The 20,537-nt window shown below is 40.8% G+C and overlaps 1 protein-coding gene across 1 annotated transcript in view; it reads right to left on the bottom strand.

The window, feature by feature from the left end:
* Positions 1-1,934: 1,934 nt before the first annotated feature.
* The window catches only part of ENPEP (glutamyl aminopeptidase), a 52,734-nt gene continuing 34,131 nt past the window's right edge, over positions 1,935-20,537 (bottom strand). The window contains exons 11-20 of the mRNA XM_018569989.1: positions 20,274-20,353; positions 18,205-18,347; positions 16,750-16,805; positions 14,942-15,092; positions 12,612-12,685; positions 11,755-11,862; positions 9,165-9,335; positions 7,666-7,809; positions 5,698-5,779; positions 1,935-2,214 (exon numbers count right to left, since the gene is read on the bottom strand). Coding sequence (XP_018425491.1) covers positions 2,065-2,214; positions 5,698-5,779; positions 7,666-7,809; positions 9,165-9,335; positions 11,755-11,862; positions 12,612-12,685; positions 14,942-15,092; positions 16,750-16,805; positions 18,205-18,347; positions 20,274-20,353 — 1,159 coding nt within the window. The 3' untranslated portion in view covers positions 1,935-2,064. The remainder of the gene's footprint in view (positions 2,215-5,697; positions 5,780-7,665; positions 7,810-9,164; positions 9,336-11,754; positions 11,863-12,611; positions 12,686-14,941; positions 15,093-16,749; positions 16,806-18,204; positions 18,348-20,273; positions 20,354-20,537) is intronic.

The following is a 20,537-nucleotide window of genomic DNA, read 5'->3' as shown; positions in this document are numbered from 1 at the left end:
GCCCAGCTGTCAGAAGCAGGCTGTCAGGCCGGCCAATGGCCAGCCGCTTGGCCAGCTTCGGCTTTCAGCACGGCTCAGCCGAGCCGATGCATATGCGTTCGGCTCGGCTGAGCCGCTCGGCCATGATCAGGAGCTGTACGGGCTATTGTGAATAGCCCGTACAGCAGGCTCTCTGTTCGAATTAACCAATGGACTCCCGTAACCGAAGCGGGACAGCACAGCCGAAGCTACGGCTAGATCCTTCGGCAGCTTCGTGAATAGACCCCTTAATTACACTTAATAAAACTAGCTGTGTTGGTCAGGAAAATAACTGTTTTTCACCTTGACGTTGTTCGTTTTACATTTTATAAATCTCTAAAATGAAAGATTGCAATGTTAAACTGAATAATAAGAAACGGTGACAAATACAGAAACTTGCCAAAAAATTTAGTGACAAACTGGCAAAAAGTGGGATGAAACAAATTAATCATCATCAGTTTGCCTACCGTGAGAATAATGGATTATGCTTCGATCAGTAACAATCGCCATAGCAACCCAGGTGGCTGCTATGGGGCCCGGGCACAGGAGGCCTGGCCAGGGCAACCCTCTGATGCCGTGTGGGCTGCCTGGGTCGCTATGTCATGTAGGGGTGATGGCTGTCACTGACACAGCTCAGCAGCGGCGTTTCCCCTCACAGCCGCTGCGGAGCTGTGTCAGTGACAGCCAGCAGCTACGGCAGAAGAGGCCAGCGTTCGCAGTGAAAGGGGAGGCGGGGCCGTCGATAGAAGAGGAGGCGGGGCCCGGGGACGGAAGAGGAGGCGGGACCCGGCGACCACGGAGGCGGACAGCACTGACAGGTAAGAGGTGTGCAGCCCATCTGAGACCCTGCAGAGCGCAGCATAGATAATCTATGGTGGACTCTGCAGGGTCACTCTCAGGTGGGCTGTTTGGTATATCAGGTGGGCTCTACAAGTGGCATAACTAGCAATCACGGGGACCCATACAAAATGTTGCTATGGGGCCCTGCAGGGTCACTCTCAGGTGGACTGTTTGGTATATCAGGTGGGCTCTGCAAAAGGCATAACTAGCAATCACGGTGCCCCATACAACATTTTGCTATGGGGCCCTGTGATTTCTAGTTACGCCCCTGGCTTCGATCCTTGTAATAAAAAAACAACTATTAGTGTGCATGAGTTTTGGCCTAAGCTGGTAGGTCCTTGTGGGGTGTCTAAGTGCGGCTTTAAACCAGCAACTGTCTTTGCTATAGGGAAATAGGCAGAAAGATGGGGAGTAAGTGCACTAAGACAAATGGGAACATGAAGTGGCCACTAAACAAAATTATGCTCTGCCCCATGCTTTGTTGACAAAATTATGAATGAAAAATGCAGAAACAGATGAAGAGAAATAAACAGAGTGAGAAAAAAACAAAAGCAAACCAAGGGGAAGATAATGAGGAAGGGGTTAAAACCAAAACAGAAACTAAATAAAAACAAGAGTGTAATATAAATACTAAGAACACATTTCCGCACCCATATAAAAATGTGTTAAATGGATTATGGGCAGAAGATAAACAAAATAATGAAATCAAGTTAAAGGTTTACATTTGTCAAAAATTTTAAAATAATAAGTCAAAATGGCTTTTCTTAAGAAGCTTAAACTAATTGAGGGGAATTTATCAAGACTGGAGCAGACAAAAACTGGAGCAGATGTGCATGGCAACCAGTCAGCATCTCTCTTTCATTTTCAAATCTTCACTGAACAAACTGAAGAGAGAAGCTGATTGGCTGCTGTGCACAGCTCTCGGGTTTTTGTCTGCTCCACTTCTGATAAATCCCCCCCATTGTGTGTACATTTTAGAACATAATAAATACAAATATAAGCAGTACACCTTCTCTACTTTTTATGGGACAGTCCCTTTTTCCTGCAACAAAATATACTTTGGGTATAATTTATATTTTCTCAAATTTCCCTTCTGAAATATTTGATATATACATTATTCTTCTCTTTTTTTTATTTTAACATAAACAATGTTAGGCAAATTTAGGGACATTATTTGTCTTGAAACAGATATAGTAATTGTGTCCTTTAAGGAACAACATTCTGGTCCAACCAGGATTTGATGCCATTTTTGTTATTTGTGACCCACTCAATGTTGTTTCTGGCGGTTTCCAGTGCTTGCTTCCTTGGGGTCTCTCCTGCCCCGGCATTTGGGTATCTCTCAAAGAAATTCCTCATCTAGAAAACACAAATTATGGATCAGTCAAGCAATTCCTAATTCATAGGGAAATTAAACAGGCGACAAACATTAAACAGGTAGGTTTTTCATGATTCAGTATTTTAAGGTAAAAAATGTCTGTGCTCCCTGATGCAAACAAATATTGATCGTATCATATTTTACAGTCCTTATATGTGGTGGCTGCATATGGTTTTTATCCCACTGCATAATGAAGCATCTGATAGATGCTGGCAAAAAAAAACAATTGGGTGGAGCTAGTGATGACAGCTAGCTCCGCCCAACTGCTTCCTGTTGGCCGGCACCTGCCAGAATCTTCTAGCAGGTCCGGGCCAATGAACAACGACTAGGTGGAGCCAGCTGTGATGTCACAGCCGGCTCCGCCCAGTTGTTATTGTTTAATGACAGATCAGCATCCCCAGGTAATTTGGGGACGCTGATCTGTCATTACAACTAGGTGGAGCGAGCCGTGAGATCATAGCTGGCTCCGCCCAGCTGTCATTTGCGTGGAGATGGGTCTTGGCGGTTCAGCTGTCGCTTCGGCTCAGTCGAGTCAAAGCATATGCCCTCAGCTCGGCTGAGCCACTCGACCACCTTCGGCTGCTGTAGGGGCTATAGTGAATAGCCCGAATATCAGCACTTCGGTTAGACTGAACCAAAGGGCAGAGGTGACCGAAGCGAGCCGAAGGATCAGCCGAACCTACGGCTGGATCCTTCGGCTCTTTAGAGAATAACCCCCTACGTCTAACTGCATCCAAGGCACAATTGCACGTGCTCCAAAAACATGTTATAAACATATGTCAAAAATGCGTTCGGGATTTATTTTGCATACTGCCAAGAGAATCACAAGTTCAATGGCCAATAAATCTAAAATGTTCTTTACAGCATTGAATAATACAGGGATAGATTGAAGGCATAGATAAAATAAATTACTTTGACAATTTCAACAAATTACATTTTTTACAGTGTGCAATAGATGGTACGAGTACGGATATGTTTTTTTTGGTACTTGCCAATACCGAGTACCGATAACGGTGACGTGTGCCCGAATGATCAGGAAGCCAGTGTTCTAGAGAAAGAACACCGACTGCACTTGCCAAGGCTGCCTGGCTTCCTAGCAACAAGTGAAGCCGGTTTTCTAGCCAATCAGGAAGTCGGGCGGCACATCGTGACTCACCTCCCGGCTTCCTGATTGGCTAGAAAGCCAGCCTCACTTGTTGCTAGGCAGCCTGGCTTCCTGACCAATCAGGAAGCCGCGGAGGTGGGTCAGTACAGGCTGCCTAGCAACAAGTGAAGCCGGCTTCCTAGCCAATCAGGAGGCAGGTCATAACCCACTGCCCGGCATCATGATTGGAAAGGAAGCCAGCTCCATGCTCCCTCGCCACTGCTGGTCAGAGGGAGATCTCCCTCTGACCAGAAGTTCCGGTATCGGAGGTAAGCATCTGAGCTTTTGGGCGAGTACAAGTACTTGACCAAATACTAGGCATCGGCACCTATACAGATATTGGTATCGGTGCAACCCTAATAGACGGTTTTGTGTTTGTAGGGCTTTGCTTCCCTCAGGACTTTAACATTATTCTAAATGGATTTATTTCTGTAAGTCTTCTAAACTTTTGAATACGTGCTTGCAAATGTTATTAACAGTGTTTATATGTTAATGTACTATTTCAATTTAATTCAATATTATCGTTGAAGAGTGTGGAGGTACATCCAACATGTGCACATTCTACTTCCAAGCAGTGAAAAACACATTTTGACTTCTTTGGTCCTTTGCAATCCAGACTAAATAATAGAACAATACATACGTGTAGTGACCTTTCCTTTTATTTCAGGTACATCTACTTCTAAAATAGCTGTACTATGATCCTCACAGTACAAGCTGACCTATAATGCAGTGCTCTAAGCAAAGTGTGGTGACTCACAAAAGGCTTAGGTAGTTGTCTGCAGGATCCTGCTGACTTGTGATGATCACTTTCTTTAATCTTTTTTACTGAATCAGCCCTTTTTGATTAATTATGAAATTTGCTGTGTCAAGTCAACATTTATATGGAATGTTTATTTGTTAGCCTTGCTGTTTTTAATGCAATAACTTAATGTCACGTAGGTATACAGTTATATAGTTTTAAAAAGTATACCTCTACCAAATTCAACCAAAACTATGCACATCAGTATGGTTACCTAGAACTTTAATAGGTCAATTTTATTATACAGTTGATGTTTTTTAACCGCTTGAAGACTGGGGTGTTAAACCCCCTTCCTATCAAGGCCATTTTTCAGTATTCAGTGCTGCGGTACTTTGACTGATATTTATTCAGTCATGCAACCCTGTACTAAAATGAATAGTATATAATTTTTTGGGGACACATAGAGCTTTTCTTTGGTGGTATTTAATCACCACTGGGGTTTTTATTTCTTACTATATAAAGGAAAAAGTAAAGAAAAAAAACAGTTTTCCCTAGGTTATGTTGGTAAGAAGAAGACACCAAACATGTCAAGCCTTAAAATTGACCGCAAAATTGCAAAATTGACCCCCAAAAAACTGCCATACCCAAAACTGTCAATGAGATGAAGATGGCAGGATCAAGAAGTTCTATTAACACTAGCTGTAATAGCTGTTTGAACTGAACCTGATCACCCAGCCATGATCTCAGCGGCTTGGCGGCATTCGGCTATTCACTCACTGCCGTTTGGCCCTTATGAGAATAGGGGCGAACGGCAGCGTGTGAGCTGCCAGAGCTTCGGCCTCAGCTGATCCAGATGTTGCATCGGCTGAGTCGAAGTCCCTCTGCACTTCGGCTCAGCCAAACATGCTGAGCATTTTTGGCTGACCAAAGGCAGCTGATGTACGGCTGAAGTCAGCCGCACTGAGCCGGAGTTAATAGCCAAACGTCGTTCCGCTCTGTTCCCTTCGGCTCGGTTATTCACTCAGCTGCCTTCGGCAGCTTTGTGAATAAGCCTGTTTTTTATTACTTTCAACTTTTCACTATTCACTTTATCAATATAAAATGATGCAAGGTCAGTTACACAAAAGTAATAAAATTAAAAAGTATAGCCAAGTTAACTACAGTATACAGCAGACCCCTGTAGATGTTATTATAGAATATATATGTAGACAAATATCCACTAGCTATGATGACTTGGTCAAGTTTGTATTTCTAACTGTGGGAGAATTGTTCCGCAATTCCTGTCTCTGTAATGCCTATACAAAAAAATGGCAGGCTTGATCATCACCAGAATAGACAGCAATTTAAAAGTTGCCAGAGGTTCTAGTCATTCCCTACTCTTCTGTCTTGACAGGAAGTGAGGGGGAAATCTCCTCAATGGTTACACAGATGGGCATAAAAAGTTGACAGCGGGTTTAACTCTTCCCTACTCTATCCAAAATGAAATACAAAGTCTTTGCTAGAGTTGAGCTTTAGCCTTAATGTGACAGATAATATAGTGCAATCTATCATATTTATATATGTACAATGAAATGAACTTACTTGCCACAGTTGAGCCTCAGTATTAAATGTACCCGAGATTCTTGTAACTATACGCCCAAGGTTTCGATCATTGATTGTATATCTGTAAATAAATACATCATTTGTGTTTTTAGAGTATTACAAGTACATAAGTATGTTAACCCTACAAACTACAAATCAATACACACAGCTTTCAGCACAATTTAAGTAATGGATGCAATGTGTCACAGTTAAAACACCATAGGCTCAATTCACTAAGAAAGATGAATTATTATACCACCACTTTTTTTTACCTCATGATAATTCTCTTCTAAAAAATAAATAAATCACAAACATAAAATTTTAGCAAGATGAGCAATCTTTATTTTGGCATTTGAAGTGAACATCTGTTGAAAGCAATGATATCATCATATTATATCAGCTATCGTATTTTTGAATGATCCACTTCTTATACATCTGTGTATATACTCTTTGTGCTAAAACCTTTATATAAGCAGGGAAGGACTGGACTGGGGGGAGGGTAGACTCTTCCTAATAAGCCCCCAGGGCACTTCCTAACAAGATAGCTAGTAGCCCCAAGTGGAGTTACTTCTCCATTCAGCCATCAATCACAGCAGGATACACATTTGCACATGGTGGGACTCACAGTGCTACCTGTTCCCCTGTCAGATCTGCAATCACAGCATCTGGCAGGGGGAAGTCTTCCAACACCGACTTTCTTTGCGCCTCTAAAATTGCATGTGACCATATGGCAAGAGCCGTGTCCTGGTACACTTTCTTTAACCCACAAAAATCTGTCAAAGGTTCCAATTTCTCTCCTTCCAGGCTACTAGACCAGTCCCAGCAGCTCCTTTTACCCTCGACTCCGGCAATCTAAGGACAGCTGTTGTCATCACCTGTAAGGGCCTGTTCACACCATATGCAGTGCGTTCCGGCCGGAACGCACTGCATCGCATTGCGGCCGGCTCAGCATTTCGTGGGGCGGAGCGGGTGTGACGGGCCATTGAAGTGAATAGCACCGTAGCCACGCCCTCCGGCAGCAATGTGATCGCCCGCATGGGATCGCAAGGCACATTGTGTCTTGCTTATAGCTTTTTGACCGCACCGGACCGCAGGCACAATGTGCCCTGCGATTCCGTGCGGGCTATCGAATTTTGGCTAGAGGGCGTGGCTAGGGTGCCATTCACTTCAATGGCCCACCATGCCCCCTCCTGCCCAGCAAAAAAGTGAGCCGGCCACAATGCGATGCAGTGCGTTCCGGCCGGAACGTGGCCGGAATGCACTCCATATGGTGTGAACAGGCCCTAATAGAGGTTTCATAGACCTGCATTAGATGTGAGGATGTTGAGGGACATTCCACCAGCTGGAGCAGAGGAGCAGAAGAGGGCAGTGCTGACCACCAGGAGAGTGGAGATCAGGTAAGGAGCTAGTTCTAGCTAGCTCAGTTAACTGTTTAAAAAAAAATCTGGATGCATTCCCAAATGCACAGAGTATTACTGGATATTGAGTTCTTAGAGGTATATTAAGCACCAGAGATTGTTGACCCAGGGAATATCTGATTGCCTTACGGGGTCAGGAAGGAATTTTTTCCCCCCTGTTGGAGCAAATTGAACCGTGCTTTATAGGGTTTTTTTGCCTTCCTCTGGATCAACAAAGTGTAATTGGGGGCATAGTGTTTTGTTTAGGCTTTTCTTCTCTTTTTTTCTCCATATCTCTATAGGTTGAACTCGATGGACTTGTGTCTTTTTTCAACCTGACTAACTATGTACCTGTGTAAGTTAATCAGTTTTACTCCAGCACTATGACGCATTGCTATGAGCATTTAACCCTTGCAGTCTGGGGGCAGCCCAGGGTACTTTTTTGCTTGCCTGGAGATGCAAACAACTTTTTTATATTAAAGCTATATTTTAATATAAATAACTATTATATTAAAATAGAAATATTAAATATAAACAAACCAAATAAGAGCTGGTATAGAACCAAAGTTACCTGTTGACCAAATAGTCCCAGTTGATCCGTACCCAGTCCCATGCCATTTGTTTTCCAAGCTTACTATATACAGCTATGTAATATATCACATTCAGCGCATCCTGGCTTTTAATAAGATCGGTGTTATAAATGTACTTCAGGTATCTGTAACAAAGAATGACAATTTGTTACTTTTTATTTATATCTAGGATTAAAAAAGGAATAACATACTTGAAAAGGAACAATGAGAACACTTTAAAAAAAATAAAAAAATACAGTCCACTATTAATATTTCTGTATTAGGACTGACTCCATTCAAATATATAAAAACATCCCTTTAAATTACTCATGCATTTCTTTAAATGTTATTAATTCAGCAGAGAAATTATCGGAAGTCTGTCTTTATAATGAGTTACTCAAAACAATCTAAAGATGTGGACCTGATGGAGAACTTCAGGTCCACCTCTGCTGATTGACAGCAGCAGTAGGCGGGTGCAATAGCCAGCCTACTATTGGCTATTCCAATCTGAAATGGCCAATAGCAGCCTAGCTATTCATTGCTATGCTATTTGTTTTTTTTTTATTTCTTTACTTTGACGGAAGCTGTCAAAATAACAGTGGTACTGAGCAGAATAGCCGAGCCGAATGCTCAGGGCTTGAAAAATTTGATAGTGTCTCACCAGTCAGTCAAAAATGTCACCAGTCAGCATGACCGGACTATAGCCTTGCAATTTATGTTTAAAAAGTTTGGGGACAGATAGTTAATTACAACGGCCGGCCGGGAAGCTGCTCGTCGGGCTCCACCGTCTGCTCGTCACAGACGAGCAGACGAGTGGATTTTTCGAGCCCTGCGAGTGCTGCTCGGCGGCATTCGGCTATTCACTTACTGCTGTTCGGCCCCAATGAGAAAAGGCCGAACAGCAGCGAGTAGCCTGCCGGAGGTTCGGCTCAGCCGATCCAGATGTTGGATCGGCTGAGTCAAACTCCTTCTGCACTTCGGGTTGACCGAACATGCTGAGCATGTTCGGCCGACCCGAACCAAGCCGCAGCATGCCGATGTACAGCTGATTTCAGTCAGTGGAAATCAGCCGTACAAGCCTGGAGTGAATAGCCGATTCGTACAAGCCTGGAGTGAATAACCAGTTATTCACACGGCTGCCATAAACAGCTTTGTGAATAACCCTCTATGAACTAGAGAAAGAGGGAAAGCTGTGTTTCAGCCGCATGTCCAGAATAGAGGTGAGCAGCAGGGTATCAAATTATACCGTTTAGAGCACAGGAGTACACTGCAGAACAATTGTAGTCAGCAGACTCTACAGCTCTTTTGCTGGCTGAAAGCGGTAAATATGAAATAGGTGCATGCAATAGTTTATATTTACATGATTGAAAATAAGTAAAATATAATTGTTCTAATCTTTAGTCAGCAACCTAATACATACGTATACTATGTGAAAACAATATTTTCTTTAACATTGTATTAGGAAATGTATTGAAAAAATGTGTAAATAGTCAGGACTAACGTATCCAGGAGTGGAATGCTGTTCGCTGATGCAAGTCCTTGCAGCAACTTTTCCTTTTCTTGAGCCAATGTAGTTTCTTGATATTTCTGAAACATGAAATTCCAGGATGCTTCATCATCAGCCTGCTTCATCCCATAGCGGTATACCAGCTGCCTGAGGTTCACAGCAAGGCTGCAAAAAAAGAGTATAAAGCATTATGATCAGCCTAAACTCACTCTTTATTTAAATATGGATTCTTTTATTTCTACACAGAAACATTACATTTATTATGTCTTAAAGATACACTTTGGGGTTGATTTACTAAAGGAGTTGAAACTCTTTGCTCAATAATACTGTATGTAGCTGGGTTTACTTTGAATACCCAATAATGTGCAATCATGAACTAAATAAATAGGTATTTCATTTTTACATGATTGGATAATTGGAGAGAATCTTCATCTCCAGTGCTTTCCAGCACAATTGCTGGCTCCCTGCGTTCTGGGGCGGGAGGGGGCGTGGTGGGCATTCAAATTGTACAAGCGCTATTTTTTTGCAATCGCGCTGGGAGCACTGGAGATGGTGTGAACTAGGGATGCACCGATACCGTTTTTTTTGGTATCGAGTACGAGTACCGATATTTTTTTTTCAGTACTCGCCGATACCAAATACAGATACTGGAAGTCCTATTGGGACTTAGCCGGGCGGTGTGTAATGACTCGTCGCCTGGCTTCCTGATTAGCAGAGAAGTCGGGTGGCATGTAATGACTCGTGGCCCTGCTTCCTGATTAGCAGGGAAACAGTCTACAAGGTGACAAGGAATCATGGAGACGTCTTTCTGGCCAATCAGGAAGCCGGGGGCGGGTAATGACTCTCCGCCTGGCTTACTGATTGGCCAGCTTCCCGAACAATCAGGAAGCCGGGCGGCAGGTCATTACTCGCCCCCCGGCTTCCTGATTAGCCAGGAAGCCAGCTCCATGCTCCCTGGTGACGAGGGAGCATTTAACCGGCTTCCCAGCCAGTCAGGAAGCCGGGCAGCATGTAATGACTAAAAAGAAACGCATGTATATAACATGCACCTTAGTGTAAAAGTAATTGCTACAAAATATCCATAATGAAAAATCAAATGCACTAATTATTAACTGTGAATCAATGTGATGCAATGTGCAAAGAATACCGACAAGAAAAACGCATGTGTGTAACTTGCACTCCAGTGAAAATAATAAATGGTTAAAAAATGTCCATGATCCTGGATCTTCAATAGTCCATTAAGTAAATAGAAGATAAAACATTGGATGTAGAATAAACTTAGTCTCCTGTGACCATCAACAAAGAAATCTTCTGGAATGCACCTCACCTTTAGCAGAGACCCACCAGGGTCTGTATGCGCTGTTCCTCTAATTCAAAACAGTGCTTTCATACGTTATATCTGACCACACAGATTTCAGCTGCTGCTTAACTTGATTAGAGTAGTGGCGCGAGGTTTCACATCATTCAGCATGTAATGACTCACTGCCCGACTTCCTGATACCGAAAGTTCCGGTATCGGGACAGGCATTGGGTGAATTTGGGCGAGTACGAGTAGAAGGAAGGAAGGACAGTATCCCTCCAGAAGGAAGGACAGTGTCAGCACCAATTCAGAGATGATTTGAGGATCTACAGCTGAATGATACACAAATAAGGTACAAGTTGTTAATAGTTGAGGTATGTGAATGCATTTTTAGGGTTTAACGCCTGAGTTTAGTGTCACTATAAGTTCTTCTTGTGTGCTGAAGAAACAAAGGATTCAACCACTCCCATTCTCTCTACAACATAAAAGCTAATCATTCTGTAGTCCAAGATAAGAACTAGATGGGCTCTTTGAAAAATCACAGCTTATCTAGATTTCCTTCACAAACTCAAATGTTTCTGTTTTGTGAAGAACTGCACAAATATATCTATATAGCGTATATTAATATAATGCAAGTACACATTTACTAAATTATATTCTGCATTATATTATTGTTTTTTCTATTATTTTATTGATTGTTTTTGTTTTGAAAGACTGCAATGCACTAACAATAATAAAATACATTAAGGGGAATTTATCAAAATGAGCAGACAAGATGTGGAGCAGCTGTGCACAGTAACCAATCTGTTTCAAACTTTCATGTTCACAGCTTTACTGAACAAACTGAAGAGAGACGCTGATTGGTTGCCATGGGCAACTGCTCAAGATTCTGTCTGCTCCAGTTTAAAAAAATTCCCCTCAGTGTGTATTATGCTCTACAAAATAATATTATATGTACAATATATATTTGTACAATGGTGCATTATACTATATTATGCTACTTTAATCGATTGATGAAGGAGTTATGTCACATAGTCTAAAGCAGGGGTCTCAAACTCAATTCACTTGGGGCCACTGGACAATTTTTTTTCTCCCATGGGGCTGCTGAAATACACACACATTAAAATATGTACTAGCACATATAAAAATGTACTAACATTGCCAGCATTCTTAGAAGCCCTAAACAAGTATATGATTGTCAACCCACATGCAAAAAACTCTAAGGGGTTCCATCAACTCTGTCTAAAATGCTTACAATAGAATATTTTAGGGATTCACCATTACCTATCAACTTTGTCACTTTTCCAGTCATTAAAAAGGCTTGATGCATTGTTCAGAGCATCAGGGTCTTCCATCTTGCATGCAATTGCCAGAACTAGAGATCGAAGGAGCCTAAAAAGTAATCATACCAGGTTGGAATTACTTGCCATCCAGATATAGGGCTCAACTGCACAAGTGATATTTATTTGCTTGGTAATATTCTTTATTTAAAGTTTTTACATATTAATACAAAACAGACTTCCATCTGGACAGCATATCCAACATAGACATTTCCGCTTGATAAATACATTTAAATAAATATAATTACATGATTACATAACTTATTTTTATTCTCCTAGTAAACAATCGAATACTTCCTTGAAAAGATTCCTTAAATCCCATCTAGTTTAGCTTAACTGTCCCCACATACACATATACAGTACATACATATACATACACACACATATATATATACATACATAACCACTCCCTACATAGACAAAGACAAACACAAACAAACATAAAAACAAAAAAACAGCCCCTCTTAATTTATATACCTCATCATATTAAGACCATTATTAATGTGCCAATGACATCACCAAACCAGAATCTGCATTTGTCTTACATTCAAACCACCCTGCCCATGTTTTATAAAATCTTTTTTGTCCTCTAGATGTTAGAACGATTAATTTATGTGCTTAGTAGCATGAGGTTAACCTCTTGTTGACAGTCATTACATTTACAACAACTTAATTTCAATGTGTTGCAAATGAGGTGGCTGTAAAAATAGGTTGACTTTATCTAGCAAAACAATGAAATCACATAAGATAATAAGGCTATACTAAATTTCCATTGTAATTACTTTATTACTTTATGCTTACTTTTCTATATCAGTGCCAGTATCGCTCCAACCAAGGTGGTCTGTGATTGGTTTTACTTGTCTGCGCCAATACTCCTAAAATATAAAACACATGGTTACAGATGTTTTAGGCTATAAGTAACTATCATGGTCTCTCCTACCATGATAAAGAATGGTTTTTGGCTATTTATTATTTTACAAAGACTTGTAAATGCTACTGTTCTTTTGTTAAACAAAATGCCTGCAAACTGTACCTTTAAATAATCTTTAAATATGTGTCTCCCCCTGTCATGCTATTTACTGTGCATAGGGCTGCAACAACTAATCAATAAAATCGATAATAATTGATAATGAGAATCGTTGTCAACGATCCTCATTATCGATTAGTTGATTCTGATAAGTTGATTCAGCTCAGAAGACACAGAACGGCTGTCTGGTGCCGGAGCCGAGAAAGAGGGAAGCGGTCAGATGCGACGCTGCTGGACGGGTCGAAGAGGCTTGGAGGCAATGGCTGTGTGCAATAGCCAGTTTTCTATTGGCTATTGCATTTGAAATAGCCAATAGCAGGCTGGCTATTGCACCCGCCCACTGCCTGCTGTCAATGAGCGGAGGGGACCTGAAGGAGAACTTTCTTCTTTAGATCCCTCCTCTGATGATTGAAAGCAGGCAGTGGGCAGGTGCAATAGACAGCCAGGCTATTGGCTATTTCAAATTGCAATAGCCAATAGCAGGCTGGCTATTGTACACACCCACTGCCTGCTGTGTTTACATTGCCTGGGTAAAGCTATTTAAGCCATGTCTGCTTGAAGTGGAAAGGTGACTCCAATTTTATCCTTTGCCACATGTGCTCCAAGATGGAGACTCTCATAGTTTAGAGTTAGGACCGCACTATTTAGAGGTGCCTTGATGCGGCTGTGCGGCTTTCACATTTTCTGCAGAAGACGTGCAACTAAACCTCTGTTTTTAACCTTAGCGGTGAGACAAGTTTTTTTTTGCATGCTAGCTGGTGAGTGTGCTGGGAAAACTTTTTGCTGTCTTAAAGAGAACCTGTCACCTCCAATGTGCTATCACATTGTGAGTCCCCACATGTTATAGCAATACAGTTAAGAAAAAAAAACCTATAAAAATAAAAGTAAATAAAATAAAGTTAAAACTACCGAAAAAAAATGAATAGGAACAGAAACACAAGTCGGGTGTACCTATGTACAAAAATGACGATTGCGCTATACATGTCAGTTATTGCTGCGTGCTCCAGAGTTAGAGCAATTTTTTCAATTAAGATTATTTTCAATCCATAAAACTAATTAAAATGTCAAATATAATACATACAGCTTTTAAAAAAAAATATAAAAGGTGGAAAAAAAGTTTTTCAGTTTCAGCCTGACAAATTCTGCTGTCGGTGGTGTGTTACTTGCCATTCATTTCAATAGCACCCCAAACACGCCTCCCACCCGCATTGCTATTGCATTGGAACGCGATGGTACCACAATGGCCTGCATTCCAGTGTGGTGCGGTTGGAAAAAATTGCGCATGCAGTTTTATTCTGAAGTAAACTTTATTTTTGTAACACTCCATTTGTGTATTTTATTTCAAATCAAAGATGATGTTTATTTATTTATTATCCAATTAATCGAAAAAATAATTGGCCAACTAATCGATTATGAAAATAATTGTTAGTTGCAGCCCTACATATACAGTATATCATACACACCTTAGAAGCAGGTTTTCAGTGTACAATGACTTGCTTCACAATTTCTCAACTCCTTGTCCATTCTGGCTACCTTTTAAAAGGACACATATGCACCTTGCATCTCTATTAGACCCTGTCCACACCTAGAAGTTTTTGAGCAGTAGAGAAAGAGCTTCAAAACGCCAAGACAAGAAATTCCATGATTTTTAATGAAACACAGAAAAAAGTACATGATCTTCTTTTGGCAGTTTGCAGCTCGTTTTTCCTCCATAGACCTCAATGGAAATGCCAGGAAACGTGCGTTTTTGCGCATTTGTACTCACGTTCATTCATTGACCACAATATCTCTCAAGCCGCCACTCAAAATGGGTGTCTTCATGTGCGCGTTTTAGCCTGCACAAAGATGTGCGAAACGCACAAAAAAAAGCTTGCAGAACCTGCGCGTACAAATCGCAAAAACGATGATGCCTTGGTGTGAACAGGACCTTAGGTATAATGGTTGAATTGGACAAAGTTATCAAGCTTGACCTTTAGAATCAGACCAGTGCCATAAAGCTTAACCTTGTATAGTTTGTTTGTGATTTGTATCCTGATTTAAAGATATACATATATGTCAAAGTGACATGATTTAAAGTTACATTATTGCATAGTCAAACATGTACCTGAAATTTGGGGTAGATGGTAGCGTCATCTTCCAACATGTCATTTAGGTAGGAAAGAGCAGAATTCATTCTTTGCCAAGGCAGATAATCTTTCTCTTTCTTAAGATATTTAGTCAGGTCGAGTGAGATGTTATAGTCTAGCCATTCAGAACTGTGTGAACAATACCATGAAAATGGAAATATATTATACTGTGAAATGTACCATTTGGGTTTTAATCACAAATCCTTAGTCTGGGATACAAGTGGCGATGCCTTTTCTGGATGGAAGGGTCAAAGTGGCTATTATTTAAAAGAAAATCTTCTGATAACCTGGGTAATTTTAAAGTATATATTAGTCCAATTTTTCTATAATTTTGGAGATAGTGTGAAAGGGTTAGAACACATGTCAAGTTTTTATTGTTATCTGTGTCTCAAGACAGAAAGTGAAAAAAACAAACTTAATGTGAAACAGACAGAAAAACTTGACATGGGTTGTAACTAGGGATAAACTTGAGTTTGTTCCGAACCCAAGCTCATCTGAACCTGGAAGTTAAGCATCAGACCTGCACCATAAACAAAGAGGCAAGATGCCTGTAATATCATTGACTAAATATGCCCTTGTGACCCTTATACTCTTGTCAATACTTATCAAAATCTTCTGTCAATACTTATCAAAATCTGTCCTGAACCTATCAATGTCTTTCTGTCTATATAAATATGTGTTCTTTAATGCACATCTGACCACAGAGACATAATAAGCTTTTAAGCTGGCCATACACTGATCGAACTTCGACTGGTTCTTGATAAACTGGTTGGAATTCGCTCAATGGGTGGCCGTGTCAGCAGCCTTCCGCCCAACATCTTTTGAGGCAGGCCAAAGATTCTCGGCTGAACAGTGACTACAACTGTCTGGGTATTCTGACAGAATATCAGAATACAATAACCAAGCAGGAGATTTGGAGGATGGTGGGAGTGTGCTGATCTCCCTCCATTCCCTGTGCAGAGACCCACTGTTTCGATCCTGGGCCCGCACGGAGGACAGCAGAGCCCAGGATAGCCAGCGGGGGGAAGGCTGACTCTATTGCCATGTAATCACTTGTATGTAACAGCCGTCACCGGCAGTAAACAATGTTCGTTTCGGATGTTTGGGAAACGCCACATTTGTATGGTGGCCTGCTAAAAGGAAGCTGCTGTCTGGACGTTTAATTACAATGGCTGGACAGCAAGTATAATAAAGGCTGCATTTTACTAGTAAAAAAAAGTCACTGGTGTGGTTATTCTGGCAGCTAACTTAGTTGGTTTGTCTCACTGTCAAACAGAGTAATGATTTTAATGATAACCCTATACAATGGATTTTTTTACAAGCAGCATGGTATCCCATTCATGTGAATAATTATCAAAACCCTGAAAAGAAATTCCAGCGCCATGGTGGAATCTGTACTTTGTAACGTCTGACATGCATTTGTGAAGGTAATCTGTCACTGCAACTCTCTGGGGCTTTTATCTAAACATTGACTTTGGCAGCTAAAAAATTAGTTTGCATCAGCTGGTGTTGTGAGATTTCATGTAACTGCCTTTCTGTGATGAATATTGCATTCTAGCAATATTATTACAACTAAGTGAAAATAATATGTAATATCTGCCTTGTAATATAATTTGCTTTTTGTTTAATGTCTAAACTGGAAGACTACACAATTGATGAGAGATTTATTTCAGCGCTGAGTTATATTTGACTAAAGAATCAATGAATGATGAAGTATAATGTTTAACCTTTTTCCATGTTAAAGAAAAACAGAGGATAAAGGAATAAAGTTCAGCTGCAAAGTCACCTTGCTAAGGCAAAGACATCATCAATTAATCCAGCTCGGTCTCCAGCACTGAAGTCCTAAAACAAGAGTCAGACATTTAGCAAGTCAGATGAAAAAAGTTCTAGTAAAGAAAAGAGCAAACTCCCTCTTAATGATGGGCCAAGATGAGTCCAATTAACCTGGATTGGGCTACATTAGGTCCACTCAAACAACAGTCGGAGAAATCAGAATTGAAACCTCACAGCTTTTTGAATTATGAATTGTGACTGATTTTGCTTGGAATTGCATCTTTCTGCCCTTCCACTTAAGTGCTCTATGCTGACAGAGCTGACTAAGCTCCACACCAGGCATTACAAATGTCTTTACACTCCAAAGATGGGGGAGTGTCAAACCTGTTCTGTTACTAAGAGCTGATTGCTGAGAGCAATATTAAGGTGCCCACACACCTTCTGATAATTATTATTGTAAGGTGTGTGGAAGCCGTGCGACCTCTACTACTGTAAGGTCGCACGACTTTTATATTAGGAAAGGTGGCCATACACTTTACAACCCTCGCAAGACCACAGTCCACAGGCTGGTTTTCTAGCATGCTCCTTAGACAAAAGACGTGCGACCGTACAGTAGAAACGGTCGCACGTCCTCATTCACACTGCACGATTCTCGTATGATCGCGGGATCCCACGATTCTCGTACGAGAATCGTGCAGTGTATGGGCACCTGAACATGTTCGAAAACCCGCCGAGAATCGTACGATTTTCGGCGGGTGTGTAGCATGTTTGTAAGATGAAAGCCGGACGGGCCGGTGTGCAGAAGCGCACACTGCCCGTTCGGCATTGCGGTCATCGAAAAGCCCGCCCCTCAGCGGGGCGGGCTTGCAATGATTGCAAGTACGATCTGCCTGTCCAAGATAGGCAGATCGTACTTTTTTTTAATTACCTTACAACCATCGCAAGACAAAAGTCTTGCGATGGTTGTAAGGTGTGTGCCCAGCATTAGACTGAACAGTAATATTAAGACCCATTGCTGTAACAGGAAAGTGGGGGAAGCACTATGAAAATGATCTCGATATTGACTGCAAATCTATTTCTAGGACCTCAATCAGACTTTAACGCCAGAAATAAGTAATAGCAATTTGTTTAAATCATGCCAGAAAGGGACTTTAAAACATCTCCTGAAGTATTCAGCTGCAAAATTATGTAAGGAATTGTAGCCTTTATCAGCTGAAGAACAGATGAAGCCTCATTCAATTTAATGTGAGGACAGTAAAGAAAGAGGGGTGAGGCAGCCACAAGCTACCCAAAAAAAGCCTTGCTTTGGCATGCCTGCTCTACATTATTAATGCATTTTTAAAGGTGTAGAGTTAATTCATCAACAATATATGATAATATCCTTCCACAATATCATTTTTAATATGCATGCAAAATGGGTTATTTATGAAATAATATTAATATTCAACCCTAGTCTCATATAGCATACCTCGTGGCTGCTCTCTAACAGTGTAGCTAGGTCCTTCCAAGTTTGAGCTTCATAATTTACTCGAAAAAATCCAAAGTGTTTATTGTTGATTTTAAAAAACTGTGCATTACTGCTGTTATATGGAGATAAAGTCAATGAAGCATCTAAAATATAAAACACATGTGTCAGTATGGCATTTACAAAGAAGCGTAATATAATAGAACAAAACACTATAATGGGGACAGACAGGTAGTGTATACAAATAATCAATCTTTAATATAATCCATCCTTGTTCATCTTCAAGGTTACAAATTCCCACAGTGTTGGTATTGGAAATTAGGCAATGTTGTTTTATTACAGCAATGAGACAATAACTTTGCCCTTTAAATCGGCTAAAATAAATGAATCCTTTAGTTCTCACTTGTAAAGGCCACATATCTATGAACATTCAGAATCCTAGTTTTTAGCCCACACCCCCATCTGCCCACATAGTATAGCACAAGTGTTCAACAGTTATGGGCTTGGCAAATATTTTTTTTCACTGTCCTATGAACATGGTAGAGTATGTGTGAAGGGTAGTCCAAAGCAACTAATCAGATTTCAGATTACTGTAGTCGACTGATGAAATATATGAATTCTGATTGGTTACCATGAGTTATGCCACTATGCACACTTTACTACTCTTGGTACTACTTTACTAAACACATTGCTCTGTAAGCTGCAATGTCTTAGACTGTCTTTTCTACACAATTTCAGAAAGCTAAAACGAGAAGTAAAGTCAAACATTTTTTTGGCTTTACTAAAGCACTCCTGTGACCCAAAGTCAGCAGATAACAGGTTACTGTCTGCTACCTGCTGACAGCATAGAGCTGCGCTGCAGCCAGGAAGGATCTCCATAATATTGTCGGATCCACCTGGCTGCCTCATTGACAGCAAGCTCCACCTCTCTAGAGCCAGAGCCAGCTGTGCCCGCCCCCTCACTTGTCTGTCCCTCCAATGAGCGCTGGAGAAATAGAGAGGGGAGGAGGGAATCCCTGCAGAGATAAATGAGCCACCGTTCTCTGCAGGGAGAAGTCGTGAGCTGAGCGATCAGGGGTCATAAGATTGCTCAGCTCTCACCAGCAGTGTCCCACACCAGCTCTACATTTTAAGAAGTGTATATTTTACACTCCCAGTACTTTTGCTTTAAAGCCCTGCATAGTTGGTAAAAAAAAACTATACTGATTTGAGGTGTTGGTAAGCAGCAGCGCCCGTAGTTATTTAAGAGAACACTTCGCTGGACAGGTAAGTGTAAAGCATCTTCTATTACTTTCATGGTAATAAGGTCACTTTAACGCTGCTTTTTATTTTGTGCTAGCTTCTAGCACTGCTTTTACCATAATGGCCTTAATTTGTGGCTGAGTGGTTAGCACTCCTGTCTTGTAGCACAGAGTCCTTAGTTTGAATCACAACCAGGGCACTATCTGCATGGAGTTTGCATATTCCCTCTGCACTTGCGGGGGTTTCCCCCAATTACTCCAGTTTCCTACCACACTCCAAGGACAGCTGGTAGGTTAGTTGGCTCCTGTCTAAATTAGCCCTCTTATGTATGCATGGGAGATAGGGACCTTAGATTGTAAGATCCTCAAGGGCAGAGACTTATTTGAATGTGTAATATGTAAGGTCCTTCATAAATTGTCAGAGCTATATACTGTAAATGCCTGTTATATATAACTTATTATTTGCCCCTTAACCATTGGAGATAATGACTCAAATGTCAAAGGACAAAATATAGTAAACAAAAAACAAAACAGGTACATAAAGCTCTAAAATGATTACAGATTCTACAATCCCAGAACGTCTGTATTAATATATATCTTTGTGGTCTTGGAACCCTAGTTGCTAAGACATAAAAGAGGAGTCCTGGTATTCCCAAACCCACAACAGTTAAATCTTCACTATCTATCAAACTTAAAGGGTGAGAGGAAGTTGTATAATACAGAAACATGATTCATTTTACATTTTAAATGTAGCTGCCCTTTAAACACAACCAGAGCCCTATATTCAAATCTTATTTAAAGCTGAAAATCACACATCTTCCACTGATTTACCTGCTAAATTGAACATTAACGAATTCAGCCCCGTAGCATTGGAGGTTGAATAAAATGTCACTGGGATATTCCACTTGTAACTGAATATGTACAAAAAGAAAAAACATTTATGTCATATTTAAATGTAACATACTGTTAGTTTTTCTAACCTTATAGTGTTCATTACAGTGCACCAACATGTTGAGAGCTTCTTTTTTTAGGTGCAAGTCCTCAGCAAATGTCCTCATTCACATGGACTTACACAGCTGTAAAGTGTGCACATCC

The sequence above is a fragment of the Nanorana parkeri genome, unplaced genomic scaffold (genome assembly GCF_000935625.1).
Source record: "Nanorana parkeri isolate BGI_ZX_2015 unplaced genomic scaffold, ASM93562v1 scaffold36, whole genome shotgun sequence".
NCBI classification, from domain to species: domain Eukaryota; kingdom Metazoa; phylum Chordata; class Amphibia; order Anura; family Dicroglossidae; genus Nanorana; species Nanorana parkeri.
Note: the sequence above shows the minus strand (reverse complement) of the source record. Positions and strands in the feature narration are given on the sequence as shown.